At 45.6% G+C, this 25,671-nt stretch overlaps 1 protein-coding gene across 1 annotated transcript in view; it reads right to left on the bottom strand.

The window, feature by feature from the left end:
• The window catches only part of DNAH5 (dynein axonemal heavy chain 5), a 4,110,061-nt gene that overhangs the window by 3,730,181 nt on the left and 354,209 nt on the right, over positions 1-25,671 (bottom strand). The window contains exon 4 of the mRNA XM_069219645.1: positions 21,287-21,450. Within this exon, the coding sequence (XP_069075746.1) occupies positions 21,287-21,450 (164 nt within the window). The remainder of the gene's footprint in view (positions 1-21,286; positions 21,451-25,671) is intronic.

The raw sequence follows: 25,671 nt of genomic DNA, 5'->3' as shown, positions 1-25,671 counted from the left end.
AGCCACACAAGTCACCCCATCCTGGATTCCCCTAGGTCTCTAGTTTTCAGAAATGCACAGGTTTGGTAGGTTTCCCTAGGGGGCGGCTGAGCTACAAGCCAAAATCTACAGGTAGGCACTTTGCAAAAAACACCTCTGTTTTCCTTCAAAAATTTGGCTGTGTCTACGTTGCGCTTTGGGGCATTTCCTGTCACGGGCGCTAGGCCTACCCACACAAGTGAGGTATCATTTTTATCGGGAGACGTGGGGGAACGCTGGGTGGAAGGAAATTCGTGGCTCCTCTCAGATTCCAGAACTTTCTGCCACAGAAATGTGAAGAACATGTGTTTTTTTAGCCAAATTTTGAGGTTTGCAATGGATTCTGGGTAACAGAACCTGGTCCGAGCCACACAAGTCACCCCATCTTGGATTCCCCTAGGTCTCTAGTTTTCAGAAATGCACAGGTTTGGTAGTTTTCCCTAGGTGGCGGCTGAGCTACAGGCCAAAATCTACAGGTAGGCACTTTGCAAAAAACACCTCTGTTTTCCTTCAAAAATTTGGCTGTGTCTACGTTGCGCTTTGGGGCGTTTCCTGTCACGGGCGCTAGCCCTACCCACACAAGTGAGGTATCATCTTTATCGGGAGACGTGGGGGAACGCTGGGTGGAAGGAAATTCGTGGCTCCTCTCAGATTCCAGAACTTTCTGCCACAGAAATGTGCGGAACATGTGTTTTTTTAGCCAAATTTTGAGGTTTGCAAAGGATTCTGGGTAACAGAACCTGGTCCGAGCCACACAAGTCACCCCATCTTGGATTCCCCTAGGTCTCTAGTTTTCAGAAATGCACAGGTTTGGTAGGTTTCCCTAGGTGGCGCCTGAGCTACAAGCCAAAATCTACAGGTAGGCACTTTGCAAAACACACCTCTGTTTTCCTTCACAAATTTGGATGTGTCCACGTTACGCTTTGGGGCGTTTCCTGTCGCGGGCGCTAGGCCTACCCACACAAGTGAGGTATCATTTTTATCGGGAGACGTGGGGGAACGCTGGGTGGAAGGAAATTTGAGGCTCCTCTCAGATTCCAGAATTTCCTGCCACAGAAATATGAGGAACATGTGTTTTTTTAGCCAAATTTTGAGGTTTGCAATGAATTCTGGGTAACAGAACCTGGTCCGAGCCACACAAGTCACCCCATCTTGGATTCCCCTAGGTCTCTAGTTTTCAGAAATGCACAGGTTTGGTAGGTTTCCCTAGGTGGCGGCTGAGCTACAGGCCAAAATCTACAGGTAGGCACTTTGCAAAAAACACCTCTGTTTTCCTTCAAAAATTTGGCTGTGTCTACGTTGCGCTTTGGGGTGTTTCCTGTCGCGGGCGCTAGGCCTACCCACACAAGTGAGGTATCATTTTTATCAGGAGACGTGGGGGAACGCTGGGTGGAAGGAAATTTGTGGCTCCTCTCAGATTCCAGAACTTTCTGCCACAGAAATGTGAGGAACATGTGTTTTTTTAGCCAAAGTTTGAGGTTTGCAATGGATTCTGGGTAACAGAACCTGGTCCGAGCCACACAAGTCACCCCATATTGGATTCCCCTAGGTCTCTAGTTTTCAGAAATGCACAGGTTTGGTAGGTTTCCCTAGGTGGCAGCTGAGCTACAAGCCAAAATCTACAGGTAGGCACTTTGCAAAAATCACCTCTGTTTTCCTTCACAAATTTGGCAGTGTCCACGTTGCGCTTTGGGGCGTTTTCTGTCGCGGGCGCTAGGCCTACCCACACAAGTGAGGTATCATTTTTATCGGGAGACGTGGGGAAACGCTGGGTGGCAGGAAATTTGTGGCTCCTCTCAGATTCCAGAACTTTCTGCCACAGAAATGTGAGGAACATGTGTTTTTTTAGCCAAATTTTGAGGTTTGCAAAGAATTCTGGGTAACAGAACCTGGTCCGAGCCACACAAGTCACCCAATCCTGGATTCCCCTAGGTCTCTAGTTTTCAGAAATGCACAGGTTTGGTAGGTTTCCCTAGGGGGCGGCTGAGCTACAAGCCAAAATCTACAGGTAGGCACTTTGCAAAAAACACCTCTGTTTTCCTTCAAAAATTTGGCTGTGTCTACGTTGCGCTTTGGGGCATTTCCTGTCACGGGCGCTAGGCCTACCCACACAAGTGAGGTATCATCTTTATCGGGAGACGTGGGGGAACGCTGGGTGGAAGGAAATTCGTGGCTCCTCTCAGATTCCAGAACTTTCTGCCACAGAAATGTGCGGAACATGTGTTTTTTTAGCCAAATTTTGAGGTTTGCAAAGGATTCTGGGTAACAGAACCTGGTCCGAGCCACACAAGTCACCCCATCTTGGATTCCCCTAGGTCTCTAGTTTTCAGAAATGCACAGGTTTGGTAGGTTTCCCTAGGTGGCGCCTGAGCTACAAGCCAAAATCTACAGGTAGGCACTTTGCAAAACACACCTCTGTTTTCCTTCACAAATTTGGATGTGTTCACGTTACGCTTTGGGGCGTTTCCTGTCGCGGGCGCTAGGCCTACCCACACAAGTGAGGTATCATTTTTATCGGGAGACGTGGGGGAACGCTGGGTGGAAGGAAATTTGAGGCTCCTCTCAGATTCCAGAATTTCCTGCCACAGAAATATGAGGAACATGTGTTTTTTTAGCCAAATTTTGAGGTTTGCAATGAATTCTGGGTAACAGAACCTGGTCCGAGCCACACAAGTCACCCCATCTTGGATTCCCCTAGGTCTCTAGTTTTCAGAAATGCACAGGTTTGGTAGGTTTCCCTAGGTGGCGGCTGAGCTACAGGCCAAAATCTACAGGTAGGCACTTTGCAAAAAACACCTCTGTTTTCCTTCAAAAATTTGGCTGTGTCTACGTTGCGCTTTGGGGTGTTTCCTGTCGCGGGCTCTAGGCCTACCCACACAAGTGAGGTATCATTTTTATCAGGAGACGTGGGGGAACGCTGGGTGGAAGGAAATTTGTGGCTCCTCTCAGATTCCAGAACTTTCTGCCACAGAAATGTGAGGAACATGTGTTTTTTTAGCCAAAGTTTGAGGTTTGCAATGGATTCTGGGTAACAGAACCTGGTCCGAGCCACACAAGTCACCCCATCTTGGATTCCCCTAGGTCTCTAGTTTTCAGAAATGCACAGGTTTGGTAGGTTTCCCTAGGTGGCGGCTGAGCTACAGGCCAAAATCTACAGGTAGGCACTTTGCAAAAAACACCTCTGTTTTCCTTCAAAAATTTGGCTGTGTCTACGTTGCGCTTTGGGGCGTTTCCTGTCGCGGGCGCTAGGCCTACCCACACAAGTGAGGTATCATTTTTATCGGGAGACGTGAGGGAACGCTGGGTGGAAGCAAATTCGTGACTCCTCTCAGATTCCAGAACTTTCTGCCACAGAAATGTGAGGAACATGTGTTTTTTTAGCCAAATTTTGAGTTTTGCAAAGGATTCTGGGTAACAGAAACTGGTCCGAGCCACACAACTCACCCCATATTGGATTCCCCTAGGTCTCTAGTTTTCAGAAATGCACAGGTTTGGTAGGTTTCCCTAGGTGGCGGCTGAGCTACAAGCCAAAATCTACAGGTAGGCACTTTGCAAAAAACACCTCTGTTTTCCTTCACAAATTTGGATGTGTCCACGTCGTGCTTTGGGGCGTTTTCTGTCGCGGGCGCTAGTCCTACCCACACAAGTGAGGTATCATTTTTATCGGGAGATGTGGGGGAACGCTGGGTGGAAGGAATTTTTTGGCTCCTCTCAGATTCCAGAACTTTCTGCCACAGAAATGTGAGGAACATGTGTTTTTTTAGCCAAAGTTTGAGGTTTGCAATGGATTCTGGGTAACAGAACCTGGTCCGAGCCACAAAAGTCACCCCATCTTGGATTCCCCTAGGTCTCTAGTTTTCAGAAATGCACAGGTTTGGTAGGTTTCCCTAGGTGGCGGCTGAGCTACAAGCCAAAATCTACAGGTAGGCACTTTGCAAAAAACACCTCTGTTTTCCTTCACAAATTTGGATGTGTCCACGTTGCGCTTTGGGGCATTTCCTGTCGCGGGCGCTAGGCCTACCCACACAAGTGAGGTATCATTTTTATCGGGAGACGTGGGTGAACGCTGGGTGGAAGGAAATTCGTGGCTCCTCTCAGATTCCAGAACTTTCTGCCACAGAAATGTTAGGAACATGTGTTTTTTTAGCCAAATTGTGAGGTTTGCAAAGGATTCTGAGTAACAGAACCTGGTCCGAGCCACACAAGTCACCCCATCTTGGATTCCCCTAGGTCTCTAGTTTTCAGAAATGCACAGGTTTGGTAGGTTTCCCTAGGTGGCGGCTGAGCTACAGGCCAAAATCTACAGGTAGGCACTTTGCAAAAAACACCTCTGTTTTCCTTCAAAAATTTGGCTGTGTCCACGTTGCGCTTTGGGGCATTTCCTGTCACGGGCGCTAGGCCTACCCACACAAGTGAGGTATCATTTTTATCGGGAGACGTGGGAGAACGCTGGGTGGAAGGAAATTCGTGGCTCCTCTCAGATTCCAGAACTTTCTGCCACAGAAATGTGAGGAACATGTGTTTTTTTAGCCACATTTTGAGGTTTGCAAAGAATTCTGGGTAACAGAACCTGGTCCGAGCCACACAAGTCACCCCATCTTGGATTTCCCTAGGTCTCTAGTTTTCAGAAATGCACAGGTTTGGTAGGTTTCCCTAGGTGGCGGCTGAGCTACAAGCCAAAATCTACAGGTAGGCACTTTGCAAAACACACCTCTGTTTTCCTTCACAAATTTGGATGTGTCCACGTTGCGCTTTGGGGCGTTTTCTGTCGCGTGTGCTAGGCCTACCCACACAAGTGAGGTATCATTTTTATCGGGAGACGTGGGGGAACGCTGGGTGGAAGGAAATTTGTGGCTCCTCTCAGATTCCAGAACTTTCTGCCACAGAAATATGAGGAACATGTGTTTTTTTAGCCAAATTTTGAGGTTTGCAAAGGATTCTGGGTAACAGAACCTGGTCCGAGCCACACAAGTCACCCCATCTTGGATACCCCTAGGTCTCTAGTTTTCAGAAATGCACAGGTTTGGTAGGTTTCCCTAGGTGGCGGCTGAGCTAGAGGCCAAAATCTACAGGTAGCCACTTTGCTAAAAACAGCTCTGTTTTCTGTGATGTGTCCACGTTGTGTTTTGGGGCATATCCTGTCGCGGGCGCTAGGCCTACCCACACAAGTGAGGTATCATTTTTATCGGGAGACTTGGGGGAACATAGAATAGCAAAACAAGTGTTATTGCCCCTTGTCTTTCTCTACATTTTTTCCTTCCAAATGTAAGACAGTGTGTAAAAAAGACATCTATTTGAGAAATGCCCTGTAATTCACATGCTAGTATGGGCACCCCGGAATTCAGAGATGTGCAAATAACCACTGCTTCTCAACACCTTATCTTGTGCCCATTTTGGAAATACAAAGGTTTTCTTGATAGCTATTTTTTACTCTTTATATTTCAGCAAATGAATTGCTGTATACCCGGCATAGATTGAAAACCCACTGCAGGGTGCAGGTCATTTATTGGCTCTGGGTACCTAGAGTTCTTTATGAACCTATAAGCCCTACAGGGAGTGCAGAATTATTAGGCAAGTTGTATTTTTGAGGATTAATTTTATTATTGAACAACAACCATGTTCTCAATGAACCCAAAAAACTCATTAATATCAAAGCTGAATATTTTTGGAAGTAGTTTTTAGTTTGTTTTAAGTTTTAGCTATGTTATGGGGATATCTGTGTGTGCAGGTGACTATCACTGTGCATAATTATTAGGCAACTTAACAAAAAAAAATATATACCCATTTCAATTATTTATTATTACCAGTGAAACCAATATAACATCTCAACATTCACAAATATACATTTCTGACATTCAAAAACAAAACAAAAACAAATCAGTGACCAATATAGCCACCTTTCTTTGCAAGGACACTCAAAAGCCTGCCATCCATGGATTCTGTCAGTGTTTTGATCTGTTCACCATCAACATTGCGTGCAGCAGCAACCACAGCCTCCCAGACACTGTTCAGAGAGGTGTACTGTTTTCCCTCCTTGTAAATCTCACATTTGATGATGGACCACAGGTTCTCAATGGGGTTCAGATCAGGTGAACAAGGAGGCCATGTCATTAGATTTCCTTCTTTTATACCCTTTCTTGCCAGCCACGCTGTGGAGTACTTGGACGCGTGTGATGGAGCATTGTCCTGCATGAAAATCATGTTTTTCTTGAAGGATGCAGACTTCTTCCTGTACCACTGCTTGAAGAAGGTGTCTTCCAGGAACTGGCAGTAGGACTGGGAGTTGAGCTTGACTCCATCCTCAACCCGAAAAGGCCCCACAAGCTCATCTTTGATGATACCAGCCCAAACCAGTACTCCACCTCCACCTTGCTGGCGTCAGAGTCGGACTGGAGCTCTCTGCCCTTTACCAATCCAGCCACGGGCCCATCCATCTGGCCCATCAAGACTCACTCTCATTTCATCAGTCCATAAAACCTTAGAAAAATCAGTCTTGAGATATTTCTTGGCCCAGTCTTGATGTTTCAGCTTGTGTGTCTTGTTCAGTGGTGGTCGTCTTTCAGCCTTTCTTACCTTGGCCATGTCTCTGAGTATTGCACACCTTGTGCTTTTGGGCACTCCAGTGATGTTGCAGCTCTGAAATATGGCCAAACTGGTGGCAAGTGGCATCGTGGCAGCTGCACGCTTGACTTTTCTCAGTTCATGGGCAGTTATTTTGCGCCTTGGTTTTTCCACACGCTTCTTGCGACCCTGTTGACTATTTTGAATGAAACGCTTGATTGTTCGATGATCACGCTTCAGAAGCTTTGCAATTTTAAGAGTGCTGCATCCCTCTGCAAGATATCTCACTATTTTTGACTTTTCTGAGCCTGTCAAGTCCTTCTTTTGACCCATTTTGCCAAAGGAAAGGAAGTTGCCTAATAATTATGCACACCTGATATAGGGTGTTGATGTCATTAGACCACACCCCTTCTCATTACAGAGATGCACATCACCTAATATGCTTAATTGGTAGTAGGCTTTCGAGCCTATACAGCTTGGAGTAAGACAACATGCATAAAGAGGATGATGTGGTCAAAATACTCATTTGCCTAATAATTCTGCACTCCCTGTATATATCCCCGCAACCAGAAGAGTCCAGCAGACGTAACGGTATATTGCTTTCGAAAATCTGACATTGCTGGAAAAAGGTACAGAGTAAAACGTAGAGAAAAATTGATGTTTTTTTCACCTCAATTTCAATATTTTTCTTTTTCAGTTGTTATTTTCTGTAGGAAACCCTTGTAGTATCTACACAAATTACCCCTTGCTGAATTCAGATTTTTGTCTACTTTTCAAAAATGTTGCGGTTTCTGGGATCCAGCGTTGGTTTCATGCCCATTTCTGTCACTGACTGGAAGGAGGCTGAAAGCACAAAAAATCGTAAAAATGGGGTATGTCCCAGTAAAATGCCAAAATTGTGTTGAAAAATGTGGTTTTCAGATTCAAGTCTGCCTATTCCTGAAAGCTGGGAAGCTGGTGATTTTATCACCGCAAACCCTTTGTTGATGCCCTTTTCAGGGAAAAAAACACAAGCCTTCTTCTGCAGCCCATTTTTCCCATTTTTTTTTTAAAAAAACGAAATTTTCACTGTTTTTTGGCTAATTTCTTGGCCTCCTTCTGGGGAACCCACAAAGTCTGGGTACCTCTAGAATCCCTAGGATGTTGGAAAAAAAGGACGCAAATTTGGCGTGGGTAGCTTATGTGAACAAAAAGTTATGAGGGCCTAAGCGCGAACTGCTCCAAATAGCCAAAAAAAGGCTCGGCACAGGAGGGGGAAAAGGCCTGGCAGCGAAGGGGTTAAGATTTGTGTTCATATAAACACAAGCGATTTCACAAGCACAGAGCAAGCACTGTGCAGGCAAAACCTATACAAGAAACAGTAATAAGGAGGGGAAACAGACTACGCAGTCACCCGTAAACACTGGCTTTGAGCAGGAGGGTAGAATCAAACCCCAGAGGTGTGACGTACTGTAACTTTACACAGCCCAAAAGGGGGAACTGAATGCCAGTCACAGTGGACAACACACAAGTTGGTGAAAACCAAGGGACACACCCAACCCCACTCCCAATAGTGGCCCACGCATACACAGCCATTGGGTCCCTGGCACCATTCAGCGAACTAGCGGATCCCGCTATGGCTGCACCCAGATGGAGAGTGCAGGTGTGCAGACTTGAGAACTATTTCAGGGCCACCAGAGAAACAAATAATGAAGTAAACCACTCACTGCTGCTACACTTTGTAGGAGAAGAAATGTGTTAACTATTCCAACACCTCCCAGCCACCAGTGGCAATGATGATTATGATGTGGCAATAAACGCACTGTACTCACATTTCATTCCACAGTTGAACCCTAATTTCGAACTGTTTAAGTTACACCAGGCAAGACAACTAAAAGGGTAATCAGTAGACACATTCTATGCATGCTTGCAGGTCCTCGCAAGCTGATGCACAGATGATGACCAACAGAAGGAGGTCAGAGCTCAGATAATTCGACTCGCGAACTTGAGAAAACAGATCTTCAGACAACCAGGGATAACACTGGAAGACATACCGATCCTTGCCTGCAACCATGAACTCTCCAGTGTAAGAGCAGATGAAATGGGGGCAGCGTTCAGCAAAGCAGTGGGGAATGGACCACATAGAGACCAACTGCGGTCATAACAGAAGTGGTAGAAGCCATCCAGAAAAGGTCAGCACCTCACAAAGGACGAATGCAACTACAGAAGCATCCTTCAGGAAATGTGGCCTAGGATACCATCCACTGGAGAGGTGCCCAGCAGCGGGTCGCACATGCTCGGCATGCAACTAACCCAATCACTTCGCAAGACTTTGCAGAGGCAGTGACCAAGGGCACAGAGGCAGAGGTCGAATAGCCCCAATTAGAGCACTTTGACAGCTGTCTGCAACGGAAAGGCCCAACATGATTAGAAGCAGGGGCAACTGGGGGCTCGATGAGGCCACAGCCAAGGATGACCCCCAAAGAAAAAGAAGTCTTCCTCATCTCGTACACGGCACAAAATGGCAAGAGCCGAAGGCCACATCCCCACTGCCAAGTGAGCATCACAGGCATGCCAGTACTGGCCGTCATCAGCTTCAGGACCTCAGTGAATGTAATGACCTGCCGGCAATATCTATCACTGGACCCGCACTCACCGCTCAGCCCAGTGCGTGCAAGGATGTACACACACGGGAGCGCAGAGCCACTAATCCATGCAGGAAATATGGACACGCTGGTCCAATGCGCAGAGAGGGAAGTGAAGGCTCGTTTCTATGTCACAGAAGAAGAAGATGGCATGCTACTCGGGTGTCACACATTGGAAGATCTTGTCCTGGTGTTTTTTGGGAAGGAAATACATTCACGCATCTAGAGGTTGGATGAGATGTAGTGAGACACCCGGGACCCCCGTCAGAACAGGTTGCGTCTGCAAGCATCAGCACAGCTAGGCTGGGCCTAGCTGATAAATAAAAGGGGAATCAGTCACACGATGTTGAGTACCGAGTAGTACCCTTGAGTGTATGGTGTCATTTCTCCAGGGGAGAAGGGCACATGCAAGTGATAGGGTTTAGGGCAGAGCCAGCGGCGAATACAGCAGAGATGGGAATGGTGAAGCTGCAGGAAGAAACAAGATGAGTGAGGCACATAATTTCCTGTCCCCAAGATGAGAGGTTGAGTAAGTGGGGGCTCACTATCTTAAGGCTTTCGAGAGTATTTCTGTTCTCTCTTATCAATATTCTCCTCTTTTTGTTCTACGTAGGATTTTCGAGCAGGTTATCTTTCTTTCCGATTTCCACATTGTCACCCCGCCTTTAACACTCTACATGTGCTTTCAAATATGTAACCCTGTTTCCACCTTGCTTCCGCGGACTGTTCTCCTGCTCTGCCTCCGTACATACATTTCACCTTTCACGTTGTCCACATTTACTCTCCATTCTCTGCCTGTACCCTCAGCTTTTTTCACCCTGAACAACTGTTCACCTACTCCCAACTATTCAACAGCAGTTATCTGCGAAAAGCACGCATTAGGTGCAATATAACACTGCCATCGCTAAATCAGAATTATTTTCATATTACTCTATGAGATTCAAAAAGAGTATGCGGCCCTACCACCAGAATTGCTGACTGTGGAAATGGGGATCCAGGTTCAAGTCCGGCATTGGCTCAGCATTAACATGTTATTCATATTATTCATGAATGTCCCAGTCTGGTGGGCTGGTTTCTGTTGATTACCCAGATATTATGCCCGAACATTTGCTGCAGCTAGCACAAATACATTTGGTCTCCTATACCTTGCAACACATCAATACACCGAGGGGCATATTTATACTCCGTTTGCGCCGGAATTGCGTCGGTTTTTTTGACGCAATTCCGACGCAAAACTAACTCCAAATTTATACTTTGGCGTTAGACACCTACTTTGCGTTAATGATATGCAAGGTAGGCGTTCCCGTCTAAAAAATTGACTCCGAGGCATGTGCGCCGTATTTACACTCCCGGGCAAAATTTAAGCCCGGGAGTGGGCGGGTCAAAAAAAAATGAAGTACGGCCGCTTTTGCGCCGTTTTTTAGTGCCTGGAAAAGGCAGGCTTTAAGGGACCTGTGGGATATGAAGGAGCCCAGAGGTGCCCTCCCATGCCCCCAGGGACACCCCCTGTCACCCTTGCCCACCCCAGGAGGACACCCAAGGCTGGAGGGACCCATCCCAGGGACATTAAGGTAAGTTCAGGTAAGTCATTTTTTTTTTTTGTGGCATAGGGGGCCTGATTTGTGCCCCCCTACATGCCACTATGCCCAATGACCATGCCCAGGGGACAGAAGTCCCCTGGGCATGGCCATTGGGCAAGGGGGCATGACTCCTGTCTTTGCTAAGACAGGAGTCATTTCTATGGGGGTTGGGAGTCGAAAAAAATGGCGCAAATCGGGTTGAGGCGAAAAATTTGCCTCAACCTGACTTGCCCCATTTTTTGGCGCCCAAGCTCCATATCCCCCTACGCCGGCGCTGCCTGGTGTACGTCGTTTTTTTTCACGCACACCAGGCAGCGCCGCCGGCTAACGCCAGCTAACGTCATTGATTAAATACAGCGCCCGCATGGCGCTTCAGAATGGCGTTAGCCGGCGCACATTTTTTTGACGCAAAACTGCATTAGCGCAGTTTTGCGTCAAAAAGTATAAATATGGCCCCATGTTTGTACAGTCAAAACGTCACCAATTTGCAACTGTATGCCACTTTTCGGCTATCTGAATCGCTAATAGGGGCCACTTTCATTTTAGTACATGGGCCTAATCTCTGTCCCAGTCTGACTCTGCGCTCCCTCTGCAAACTGTACATTAGCTGGACATCTATCTGGTCTTCACCCTCCATATGGCGCCATCCACTCGCTGTATGTGTTCTATACATTATATAAACACACTTCCTAACCTTTTATTCTCCACATCTGCTCTCCAAAGCCGCTCTCTATGTGTACATTATTTTCTACATCAGACATCTTAATACACATTTGCTCTTCATCCTTAACAAGCCCTCTCCAACCACTCTATACCCTGTGTATTTTCTCTCAACTTTTCACTTGCTCTCTCCAACCTGTACTTTATCTTTTTCCCTGCACATGCACTCTGAACACAGCTCAAGCACCCCTCACCCCATGCAGCCACCCTCCACACTGAAGAATACATTTTATATCTGCTTGTTATTTTCCAAATGTACCCACCTCCTCAAGATGAGCTCAGTTCACCAGATGCCCTCGCTACAGACCCTCCACACTGTAGGCCAACACTTCACATTCTCTCTCCACTTTAAGCATCATTCTAAATCCTGTGCATCAGCTCTCTATGGCCTATACCCACTCTACATCTGTTCTCCACCCCGCTTCATCCAATCTGGTGTGGAAACTCTACATCCATTCTTCCCTTTGTACCTTGGCACTCCATGGTCTACATCTCTTCTCTATAGCTGATTTCAATCTAACTCTTCATAGTATTCTTTGGCTCTCCATCCTGTTTATTCTAGTGCTACCTTATTAGTCCATTGCCAGAGCTTCACAACTTCCATCCATGTGTCTTTTCTACCATCTACTGTTGTCCATCTTTGCTCTTCGACACTTACACTTGCTGTCCCCACCCCTACTTGTGATCCCTGCCAGCACTCTTCACACACAGGAGCTCCTTCACCCTCCCAGTGCACACCCTCTATGTGCAGGGGTATAACTATTACTGCCACTAGCAAGGCACGTGCAGTGGCACCAGGGCCCAGGGATGTGAGGGGTCCTCTGCATTCTGATTAAAGTAGAGTTCCCCTACTCAAATAGGGGGTTAAGATAGCTACTTTGTTTTCATTGGGGCCTATGGCATCTGTACCACTATCTATGTACAGTATCCACTCTCCACATTCATTGTTCAACCTCTGTATCTGCATTCTTCATCTGTCCTCCACCCTACATATCTTTGCTAAGCCCTTTGTATTCAATCTGCAAGTTTCTCACCTTTCACTATATAAATCTGCTCTTGCCATCCACCTTCTCTGTCCTCCCTACACACCACATTCTCTCATTGCACTACATCCCTCTATAACCTCTGTGTACCTTCTATATCTGCCATCTACGTCAGCTCTACACCATTCACCTGCGTTTTACATCGGCTGCGTTCACTTTCTGCCCTCCACATGTTCTCCACTCTTCTGTGCATGCTTTTCTTTGGCTCTTTAAGATCCTCGTTCACTTTCTTCATTGTACATCCTCTCTTCACCCTGCAAAGCTGCTGTCCACTCAGAACATGCATTTTCAATTTTCCACATCTGTCTCCATCCTCTATATCCATTCTCCCTGCCAAACATCAGTTCTCCAAACTCTGCATTTACTGTTCGCTTTCCAGGCATCCAACATGTACATATGCTTTACACGTCTAATTTGCTGTACAACTTTACATGAATTCTTCACCTGGTATATATGGTTGCTCACTTAGGCTGTCCATTTCATAACTCCACTCGCCACGATGTGACTAACAGCCTCTCACTTTCTGTTACTTTGTGTTGTTCCCATGCACTCATGATAGGATTTTTACCCAAACTAAGGCCCTCATTCTGACCCTGGCGGTCGGCGGAGAGACGGCGGTCGGACCGCGAACAGACCGGCGGTATTAAAAATGGCATTCTGACCGCGGCGGTCCCCGCCGCGACCGACCGCTACTTCTCCACTCCGACCGCCGCGGCGGTCATGACCGCGGGGCTGGAGTTTGCGCACTCCGGCCCGGCGGTCGTCCCAAGACCGCCAAGGGTATTATGACCCTGCCTACCGCCGCGGTTTCTTGCGGGCGGGAACCGCCGTGCGAACCATGGCGGTAAGCACTATCGGGGCCAGGGAATTCCTTCCCTGGCACTGATAGGGGTCTCCCCCACCCCCCACTACCCACCCGAGTCCTCCCCCCACACCCTCCACCCCCCTGCCACCCCCCAGAGGTGGTACGAACCCCCTCCCCACCCCCACCCCGACATGTACATACATGTACCCCGACATGCACACACCCCCAACATGCACATATACACACCCCCTACACACACATACACAACGGGGACACATACCCGCACACATACATGCCGACATGCGCACCTGCCGAACAGCACACATTACCCATAGACACAGCAGCACCCCTCTACACACTCACACGCACACCCCCATGCACGCCCACATCACACAACACCCCCCCACCCCCTCCCCTCACGGACGATCAACTTACCTTGTGCGTTGGTCCTCCGGGAGGCGACGGGAGCCATAGGGACGTGACCGCCAACAGAAGACCGCCAACAGAAGACCGCCACACAGAAATGTGGGTCGTAATTCTGTGGGCGGTGTTCTGCTGGCGTGGCGGTGGAGGTTGACCAGTCTCCACTTTCCCGCCGACCGCCAGTGTGGCTGCTGGCGGTTTTCCGGCGGAACGCTCCCAGCGGTCAGAATGCGCACAGCGGCACACCGCCGCGGTCGGCGGTCTTCACCGCGGCGGTAACTCAGCGGTCTTGCGAAAAGACCGCCAAGGTCAGAATGAGGGCCTAAATCTTCACCCTGACCTCCACTCATGCGCCCATATTTCTGCGCTCAGCACCTTCCATATGCAGTCTCTCCATCTATGTATTTTCTACGATTCATAAGCTCATTCCACCATGCGTCCATTGTTAACCTCTCCCAAGTTCCATGTGCACTCTCCACCATGTACGCCTGCTTTTCACATCCACACTGTGCATTAGTTCTATACTCTGTACACCGGATCCTCCTGTGTGCTACACTGACGGTTTGTCCTTTTCATTCTCTGTTCATGCTCTATATCTCCCTTTTGAACTAGCTATCCATCATCCATATACACTCACCACCTGTCATGTCTACTCTCACCCTCCATTTGTATGTACCACTCAGTACATTCGCCCACCAAGTGTGCTGTCCATGCATTACTCTGCTCTCTATCCTCCACCTCTGCACTACACCATTTTCATTAGCTCTCCACTGTGTGTATCCTCTCACTACCCTGTACATTTGTCCTCTACATCCACTCTCCAAAATGTATTTTCCAAAATGTACATACATCCACTTGCTCTTTTCACCCTTTGTGCTCTCCATCTACAGGATGAACTGTCCATGCTCTCCATATAAACCCTGCTTATCCACTCTCCACTCTGTATTTCCAATTGTTGACTCAAACCCACTCTCTATAGGTGTTCTCTACACCCCATACAACAAACGTAGTGAAGGCTCTAGTCTGTACTTTTGCACTCAGTGGTCTGCATCCTCTCTTGGCATTGCACACCCATTGTCCTAACCCTCTTATCACGCTAAATGGCTGCTTCCACTCTCATCATCTGCTTCAGTGTGTTCTCCATGCATCTGCCCTGTACATGAGCTCTCCATCCTATATGTCCACTCTTAAAACTCTTCTTCACCTTCCATGCATGAGCTTCACCACCCAAATGTGTTCTCCACCTTTCAGATTCACTTTAAACAGTACATTAGTTGTTCATCCCCTATATCTTTCTCTAAATCTTTTTGTCACCCTACGCAAAGGCCCATCTACACTTTCCATCATGTACATATACTCTCTACCACCACTCATTCCTCTCTGCACACCACATCCTCACTACATTAACTTTCCACCTTTTACATCTGCTTCTTAAATTCTCCCCCTCCAGATGTACTCTTTGTCTGCCACTTCTACTCTCCTCCCTCAGCATTTGCCCTCCAAACGTGCTCACCATTGTGTTTAGGCTCTACCCTCAACATCCTGTACTCTGCATGCCAACCTACATTATCTGCTCTACACACTACTTAAGTTTACATTTGCTCTCCATTGATATTTTCTATCTGCCCTATATTCACTCTATGCCCTGTCCATGCCCTCTGAACAGTCTATGTGCACACTGCACATTCTACATGCACTCGCCAACCTGCACTTATTTTCCACCCTGTTTGTATGCTCACAAGAAGCACTCTGTCCTAAACATCCACTTGGGTCACACTTATTCTCCATAACTGCTTTTCATTCCTACTCGCAACATCTGCGATGAAGGCTCTACTACCCTCTGTCCATCCTATATATCCTCAGCCCAAGTTCTGTCTCTCTGTTCCACCTCCACTCTCAAAACTCTTCACCACACAGTATTACAGCTCCACTCTCTGATCATCTGCTTCACACTGTACCTCTTAACATATGACCGCTAACTGTGCTCTCCACCCCCATATCTGTTGTCTAACTTCTACATAATCTAAATTCACCTACCATGGCCCATATCCACTCCTCACCGTTTATAAATTTTTAAAATTGTACATTCATTGAGCACTGTTTCCACCCTCTAAATATGTTCTTCAACTGACACATCAACTCTAAGCCCTCTCTATTTAGTCTCCAAGCCACACCTCTGCCTCCCACCATGTTCATTGAGTGTACACTCTCAATTTCCCCTATACTCCCTCTGCACACCAAATATTCTCTCAGTGCATTACATATGCTTTTGGCACTCTATTTCTATGGCCCACATTCTTTGTTCTCCAACTGCATTTGCTCTCTACCCTTGACATATACCCATCTGTACTCTACCATGTACAGTTTTTCTCAACCCTGTATATCTGCTGTAGGAACTCCACATGTGCTGACTGCTGTACATCCACTTCCCATCCTCCACATGCCCTCTTCATCCTGTGTATACTCACCTTTCTCCGCTTGACTTTCCACGGTACTACCTTTCTCTACATGTCCATCCCAACATATGAATCCACAGTGAATGCCTATCCTACTTATGTGCATTCCATTCTGCCCATGAGTGTGTTTCCTCTCCACCTTCTCTGTGGGCTCTCTCTACTTCACGTGGGCTTCATCTACTGTCCATGGTTTCTCTATTATTCTCATGTGCCCCTTACCCCGGCATATCCATCCTCCACATCTGCTGTCTAACCTGCACACGCACACTCCAACCTCTAATTGTGCTTGCCACCCTCTACACATGCTCTACAGCCTCCAAATGTTTTCTACCCTCCTTGAACTCTGTCCACACATCACTTGTTATCTCCACCATCTACCCGCTCTCTACCCAATAATTCCCTCTTCACCATACTCATGCTTATTCAACCCTGTACATGCACCTTCCACATTCAATGCCCATGAATCAAATTTTTCTGGCAAGATTGACTGTGGAGGTCCTACATCTATTTTCACCCTGTACAATTAAACCCCACAGCCCTCATCTTCTCTCCATGTTCCACTGTCCATATCTGTACACCACAACCCCGTTACGTACTCTGCATCACTTATCGTCTCTGATCATCCACTCTCCTTCAGGTACCTCCATATGTATACAACACTCAGTCCTTGAGCTCTCCACATTTGCCCTTTATTTTCCACGTTTGATTTCCACCATCCACGTTTTCTACCCAGTACTTACACTATTAGTCTTCATCCATTGTCCACGCTCTATATTAACCCTCTACTACTGATCACCTCACATCCAACTTAAGCTCTATGCATCCACTCTCCAAGTTGCATATCCTCTCTGCACCCTACACATTTGTTCTCAACATTTTAAGGCACTCATCGAATACCACTTATGCTATTTGTGCACTATATCCACTCTCCACCCTATGCGTTTGCTGAATATTGTACTCACTGAATCTCAGCCCTTTACATTCATTTTCTATCTAGGGTCTACATCATGCCTCCACAATGTATACCATTCTCCCCATAACACCTACTGATAACTCAGTCCATGTGTAAGCTATCATTTAAGTTCTCTCTCTGTACTTAAATGGTGGTTAACACCCTCTACATCCACTCATCTCCCTCGATATGAGCTTTCCATGTCCACTAATTATCTACTGACACTCAAACTATTCTCCTCTATAGCCTCCAAAAGTGCTTTCCATTTTTCTCTTGGACCTGCTGTCCTGCTGCTAGCCCAAACTTTAGATCTTATCTTCAAATCCCCTCCTTACATTCGCTCTCTATAGCCACTCTCAACATCTACTATGCCCTGCATTCTTTACAAGCTTTCTCTTCATTTCCTATCCAAATCAGCTTTGAGCCACACATTTCACATGCCATATTGTTCATCTTCTGCCCAGTCGTGTACTGTGCCACCATCCACAGATAGGACTCAACTTTCCACATGTTCATTCTTTACATGCTACTTATTTTTTGCCCCATGATTTTTTGTTCCACACTATTTCTGTTATCTCCTCTCTACCCTCAACACCTGCTGCCCACATGGACTTTCCACATGAATATCCTCACACAACATCTGGCTGCCTAGTCCATAATCCATTTGCATTAAAAAACTATTTTTACTCGAAGATTCACTACAAGGCATATACCATTTGTCAACTGTGATTTAGAACATAATTCACTGCATGCCTTACTAGCAACCACTCATGCAACACTGTCACTACCAATAGCCCCCACTCCATCACCCACATGAGTTACAATATCCATTCACCTACAGCCACTAACGATAAGCCTGCCACTCGTGCCATCCTAACACAGGGCCACGTGCAGCACAACTAAATACACCACTCTTCTGAACACTTGCCAAGAGATATTTACAATGCCACTGGATAAAACTCTATTCTCACTAGCAACCACTGGTGCTACATATCACACATTTTATTCACCATAACAACCCAACACCATTTACAACAAACACCCAACGGCAAGGCCACCATTTTCCTCAGATGTTCACACTCCTTACTGTCAACCATGCTTTATCACTCACTGCATTGCACAGTTAGTTTGAACACCACCTATTCACACCTGACACCGACAAACAACATAACCCACTCTTAAAAACTCATGCCATTCACATCATTCTAAATCTGCTACTCACCTACAGGCACTGAAATCCCCCCTCCAAACCTCACCATAATTCTCTTCTCCACTCACACTTGTCGCTCACAAACCCACTGACATAAATGTGCAAATTTAAAATGTGCAAACCTTCTCACCCATAGCTCATCACAGTGCTGCTCTACTGTATCACTGAAATTAGCATGATAGTTTCAATTTGGAGAAAAAAGATACTATAAATCAGTGAACGCTGATGAAAACTCCTTTAAATTAGGAATGATGTATGACAATGAGATTCTGCATGTTATTTCCCCATTTAATGTCAAATTTATGGTAATCACAGTGAGTTGTTGCAGTAATATTTAATAGAATTGTAGTATTAACATAACATTGTCATGAAGGTGTCTGACGCACTAATTAAGGGGTTCAATGTTTGTGCTTAACAATGCCATCCAGTACTGTTAAAGTCTACTGGAACAACCATGGGAAGGATACATATGAATCACAGTAAACTACTTTGGCAGAATCATCACGGCATCATGCCGAAGTAGTAAGCACCTATCCAGAAGCGCTCAAAGAGTTAAATGAAGTAATAAAATGACATCCAGAAGTAGTCACAAAGTCATTTGAAGTAATATACATTCTGAATTAGTCATGAAGTAATCTTAAAGTTATCTGCTCCCATCTGCTAATTTTCATGAGGTCATCATGAAGTAATATTTTCTCACCCCATAGTTGGCATGGAGTCATCCCATAGTATTTAAAGATAATCACACATTTTCAAAGGAAGTCATCAGGGGATCATCCATGGAGTAGTAAACAATCACTGCATGTTTTCCACTATAGTCATCAGATGACCATCCTGCAGTACTAAGTGATCATCACCTTGAAGTAATCCCATCATCATCCTGAAGCAGTTTTTCTGATGACTCTCAAGTAATCTCATTTAAATATTTTGCCCTATACACATACTTCAGGATGGCTTGGGATGACTTCAAAAGACAATTACAGGAATAGCCCAGCTGAAGTCATTAGATGACTTGAGAATGACTCAAGGAAGTCTTCCTTTTTGACCTGTGCAGGGAAGACAGGAGATAGGATGCTGCAGGGAGGACAGGAGAACAATAGAACAAGTGCGGAGAGCAGATCATGCACATGCTCAGAGATCTCTGTCTCTTGTACTTCAGAGGCTCCAGGCTATTTGCACAGGATGAGGTGACAGAGGAGGTCAACACCTCTTCTGACTGCTGGCCTATTGTTCACTTTGTTTATCTGGCCCAGCAGCAGCACAGAACCAATAAAAGAACGGTCAACATATTGCTTTTTAAAGTTATATTTTTAGAATGGATTTTTGTAAAAATGAAGGGATTTTTACAAAAGTGCTAAATGTGCAATTTGTTTGCAATTTTTTTTTAAAAAACGGAATTTGACTGAAAGTTCACTTATATGCTTTCCTCTCTAAACAGGAACCAAACTAAGAAAAGGAAACAAATGACGAAAAGGCTGCTGTGCCATTACATTGTAGGGGCCTTTCTTTTACTAGTTTTGGACTTTTTCACAGAGAAAGCTAACTGTGGCAACATCCAGTTTACTTGATAATATCACACACATTTTGGGAACCCCTTCTAAAATGTTATCATCACCTTACTGCATTTGCAACATGCTAAATGTACATAATTGGCACAATAAACATATCTGAGAGGGTGAGTAGAATTGTTCGATCAATAGAGATCTCTGGTATTTCTACAGAATTAGTTATTGATAGATGGAACTGTTTATGGTACAGAATTCAATACTTGTCCTGTTTTCAGCTCCATATAGTGAGAGGCTAGTATTTCCTCTTTGAGTGGCTGGTGATTACTGCAAGGTCAGGTTAAAGTGCCATCTGGTGATTACTATAGCTGTGGATCAGTGCACTTTCAGCACAGGTGTTGAGTTCCATCGCTGAGGTCCTGCTGGGATGAGGAAATGGTCAAGCAGAACAACATCCTTGCTCAGGTCACAGGACAAGTGATTCCAGGACGTGATAGTTTTCCATGCTTGCATTTAGTCATGAAGGTTCCAGCTGTAGGTTAGTCCAAATCTAATTCATTGGCCAGACAGTAGTCATTGTATGTTTTGGTGAGAAGTCAAAAAGACTGGTACTATGCCTAGATACTTATTTAGCTATCAACACCCACAGCAAGCACTTGTTTGGCTGATACAGAACATCACTACTATCTAGCTACTAGCAGATTCCGGATTAACAAGTTTGCACACAGCTGCTGCAATAGCTGAGTCTCCATGTAAGAATATAACCTTCAGGGTGCAATAGGGTCGCTTTCGGTAGTGTTTAGTACTTCATAAAAAGAACAATGGCAAAGCCATAGTTCTATGCTATGACGACAGATGGCAGTCATGAATACACACATGAACATCAGTCATCTTGGAACAATTTTAAAATCATCCAAAAATTATGACTCGTCACACTTGTACGGCAATCCTGGAATGGATTTAAATTTAGAGACGCCGCCACTAACACAGTTGCAGGAAGCAGGTGGAACACACCGACGATTATAGAGCAAACGAGTGCTGTGGGGGGGGGGGGGAGGGGGCAATAATAAAGGAAGTAGGGATACTAAGGAGTTACAGAGAGAAAAACAAAACAGTCAAACCACGGTGAGACATATAATGTTCTTAGGCAGAACAAATAAGAATAGCGAGGCAAGCCATCAAATCAGGTGCAAAGAATCATTGAATCATGAGTACATTTTAACTCCATATTAGATACAATAGGTCTGTTTACCAACTTTGTGGGCGAGACCTACAAACCAATGAAGTACTGTGCTTGTTACCAGAATGAAAGACAAGTTTAGTTGATAGTGGGTAATAACTACTGGAAGGAGAGGCGGGATAAATGGAGATCATCAACCAAGCACTTACCTTGTGTACGTTCTCCGTAGTGATCAGTTTTGTAGAGTTTGATCGAATGAAGAATATGCATACGCCAGTTAGGGCAACATCTCTTCCTTCTGTGAGAAACACTTTGGTCTTTTTGCTCCTTCCTGTGTGTGCATTCGTATTTCCTCCTGGTGGACCCATGTGACCTTCACAGCATTAGGCAGAATAACATTTTAAAATATAATTAGTATTCCAACCAATTTGTTTGTCATGCAAATAAATTACAGGCACATTTTAATATAAAATAAAATATCTTTATTAACATTTAATGAAAGAAGCACACAGAAGACAAAGAGTATGTAATTGAAGGCCTTACATTTACAACCAGTTCGCTAGTGAAATCCAAACTAAAACAAAGTAACAAACTTTTGTAAGAAATCTTCTCCCAAAAGGCTCACTCCTAATACCTCTTGCTTTCCATTGCCCTATTAATAAATGGCTGACAGTGCATTTTACTTGGAGAAAACAGAGGTATACCAAGTAAAAGTTGTAATCTCCTTTAAGCTCACAGCTATTTAGCCAATCACTAGAAAAACAGTGAACTTTCTATCATTTTTAGGTTTTTCCTGCACGGCGTACTCTTGCGCTCTGTGCTTGCGAAGTCTTTTGTTAACAAAAAAAATCTTAAAACAAGCTTAGAACTTGCCCCTTACTTACCTGAACTTACCATTGGTTTATTCCAACATCGCTTTAATGTACCGGCTTCTGATTGGACAGCACGTCGTCTGCTTGGACTTCCTGCTCTGCTTTGCCATCCATGCCATCATGTGGAGTCTGGCCGAAGTACAGTTTCTGTTCACGGCCCGTGGTTATTGACCAGTGTCCTTCCACTAGCTAATTGTCTTTTTGCAAGTACTTTTTATTCAATTATGATCCACATTCCATAGGTCACATTCATTTACTAGACACCAGGAGATCGGTCTCCCCTTCCAATGTCATTGTGTGCCACACCCCTTCTCACCTTCCTTTGCCTTGCTGTCCCCTTTCCTTGTTGTTCGTTTTCACATACTTGCTTGCCTGTTTTTTTACTTTGCCCCCACACACTGTTGCTGCTTGGTTCGGACCACCCACCCCCTCCCACCTGTTGTTTTTCCCCTTGCACTGTTGTTGTTTGCTTCACCGCTTCATGCCCTCAACTGTCTTGACACCAGCTTCCCTGTTGTTCATTTTCCTGCCATTGCTTGCCCGTTTTTTGCTTCCCATCAGTCCCTCATCATCTGCTATTGCTTGACCCATGCCAACCAGCCCACCACCTCCCATTCTTGCTTGGTTCATAACACCCTCCCCCCCACACCCCTACCCCTGCCAGGTGTTGACTATTTCTGTCTCTGTGGAAGCGTGCATTGTCTTCCCCAGTGGGGTTGTTCTGAACATAACTCGAAAAACCCTCCACTGGGGAATATATCTTCCGGAAACTGCATTACATGTTCAACTGTTATCCCGTGTATACAGGGCCTTTGTGGTGTGCTTGTAACTGGAAATTCCCTTCCAGTAAAGGTGCTATTGCTTTTCCAGGCAACTGCTTTGGCATGAAGTGCCAGAGCTCTTGTAACTAGAATGCCATGCACCCCGATGCTCTCTGTGCAAGCTTGCAAATCTAGGTGAGTGTATCACCTGAACTTGTACCTGACTCTCTATGCTGGTGTTATGTTGTACAGTAGCACAGCTGCTGCACAACATAGCTGAAGGTATAGAAAAAAAGTGCTATGAGACAGCCATCATTGAGCACATTATATTGGTTTTAAAAATTTTTTTTTTTAACTTTTAGCCATGTTGCACAGCAGTCATATTGCTGTACAACATGGCAAAAAAAATTGATAAAGCCATTAGATTCCGCATAGGCGAAACCTACTCGCTTTGCCAATGCTTGTTACACAACCATTGGCTAAAATAGTAAAGATTATTTATGGTTTTGTTTATCTCCTTGCAAATAGTAAAGCAACTTGCACAGTGTAGAGTAGCTCTACATTATTTACAGTTATTAAATGATGAGGAGGTATGTTTTAGGGTGTGGTCCTACTGAACAATTTTTTTTCTGGCAACAGTCTTTGCTTGATGGCTGTTGCAGGCACGTCTCCAATTTGTGACGTGCATCACGGCAAAAGATAGACGTCGGAGCTGCATGCTTAAGCCTTCCAGTGCCTGTGTTAATCACCCTTTCCCAACTTGTTACAGATTTGGGAAAGGATAGGGTGAAAGAGCACAGACTAAAACCTCACTATGAGTGCACACGTTCCAGGTTTCCTTTTCATGCCCCAGCACCAGATGATAAAAGCACGAATTCAAATGGGACCTACAGCAAGATAAGTAAAAAAAAAAAAAAAAGCTTTTTGAAATGTTGTGTGTTGTGCATATGGGTAATAGTGTGTGTTTTGGGGTAAGAGTGTGTCTGTAAGAGACAGCATGTGCATGTGGTGTACGTGAGTGAAAGTGAGAGGCTCAGTAGAGGGAGTCAGTCATTCAAAATAAATTTAATTGGGTGCATGCAGCATCCACAAAATAAGAACAAAAAACATATATTAAAAACATCCAAAATCCCCAAAAAACAGTTGGTGAGAGAAAAGAAGAGAGTCAGTGAGTGACAATGAGTTACAGGAGGAGTAAGTATAAGTGTGAATGAATGATAGTGAGTGGGGCGAATTAGTTAGTGCGACTGTGAGGGAGAATAAAATGAGTCTTACTGAGAGGGAGAATGACAGTGAGTTCTACTGTGTGTAAGACTGAGTGAGTCGAAGTTGGAGCAAGTCAGAATGAGTGAGACATAGTGAGAATCAGTGACACTGATTTTGTCGGACTGAGTCTGAATGAGTGGGACTGAGTAAGAATGAGTGACAATGACTGTATGATGTAGTGTTCTCCCCAGCCAAAGACTACGAGACACATGGAGCTGTAAATTATAGGTCCTTATTCTTCTGCGTGTCCCTGTGAACTCCAACATTCTAAACCAAGCTTTCATTACATTCTATTCTAGCAATGACGTCACACATTAAAATTACAAGTTTTACACATTTAGGGGGTCATTCTGACCCTGGCGGTCATGGACCGCCAGGGCCAACGACCGCGGAAGCACCGCCAACAGGCTGGCGGTGCTTCTGGGGCCATTCTGACCGCGGCGGTACAGCCGCAGTCAGAAAAGGGAAACCGGCGGTTTCCCGCCGGTTTCCCGCGGCCCCAGGGAATCCACCACGGCGGCGCTGCAAGCAGCGCCGCCATGGGGATTCCGACCCCCTTCCCGCCATCCTGTTTCTGGCGGTTTTCACCGCCAGAAACAGGATGGCGGGAACGGGTGTCGTGGGGCCCCCTAACAGGGCCCCATTGAAATTTTCAGTGTCTGCTTGGCAGACACTGAAAATCGCGACGGGTGCAACTGCACCCGTCGCACACCAGCAACTCCGCCGGCTCCATTCGGAGTCGGCATCCTCGTTGCTGGGGCTTTCCCGCTGGACGGGCGGGCGGCCTTTTGGCGGTCGCCCGCCAGCCCAGCGGGAAAGTCAGAATGACCGCCGCGGTCTTTTGACCGCGGTACGGTCTTCTGGCGGTTCCCGCCAGGCGGGCGGCTTCCGCCGCCCGCGGGGGTCAGAATGACCCCCTTAGTGTATATATATATATATATATATATATATATATATATATATATATATATATATATGTACACATATGCAATCATATCTCTTCGATCAATCTTCTTGGCGCTTTGATCATTCGACCCGATCTGGTTACAAGAAGCTGTAAGCTGCCATCTTCAGTGACAGAGATTGCTAGAGATGGTGAAGAGGTATCAGCAATCACAGATTTTTCAGGGTTTTGAGTTGAAGACCGGTGGATCACAGGCCGAAAATGAAAAGAGTCTCTGGTTACAGACTTCCCAGGGTAATGGGCAGTCACCATGTGTCCCTTGGTAGATATCACTTGGAAAGGTTCAGCATCATGGAGCATCAGATTTTCTTTTGCGCATCTGTCAGGCGATCACCAAATCACCTCTTGACTGAATAAGCTTTCCTTTTCTGCTTGCTAATCAGTTCCCTTGTAGGAATCATGTTTTTGCTTTTGTCTCTCTTGGTAGTCCACTGAGATAGCTTGGTTGTCTTCACTTTCCTAAACATTAAAGTCACAGGACTTTCACCTGTGGTCGAGTGGGGTGTTAAGAGATAAGCTCTTAGAGTAGAATTTAGTATTGTTTTAAAACTGAGCTTCTTAAGAGTTGCAAGCTGTACTAGTTTTTTAGCGTACTCATGAAACGCTCAACAAGTCCATTGGCCTGCAGCCACACAGGTGTTCTCTTTTGATGCTTTATGTTCAGATGCTTTAAGAAGTCTCTGAATTTTTTTCTCCTAAAGGGCGGGCTATGATCAGACTTCACATTGGCA

This window comes from Pleurodeles waltl, chromosome 2_2, assembly GCF_031143425.1.
Source record: "Pleurodeles waltl isolate 20211129_DDA chromosome 2_2, aPleWal1.hap1.20221129, whole genome shotgun sequence".
In the NCBI taxonomy this organism is placed as follows: Eukaryota; Metazoa; Chordata; class Amphibia; order Caudata; family Salamandridae; genus Pleurodeles; species Pleurodeles waltl.
Note: the sequence above shows the minus strand (reverse complement) of the source record. Positions and strands in the feature narration are given on the sequence as shown.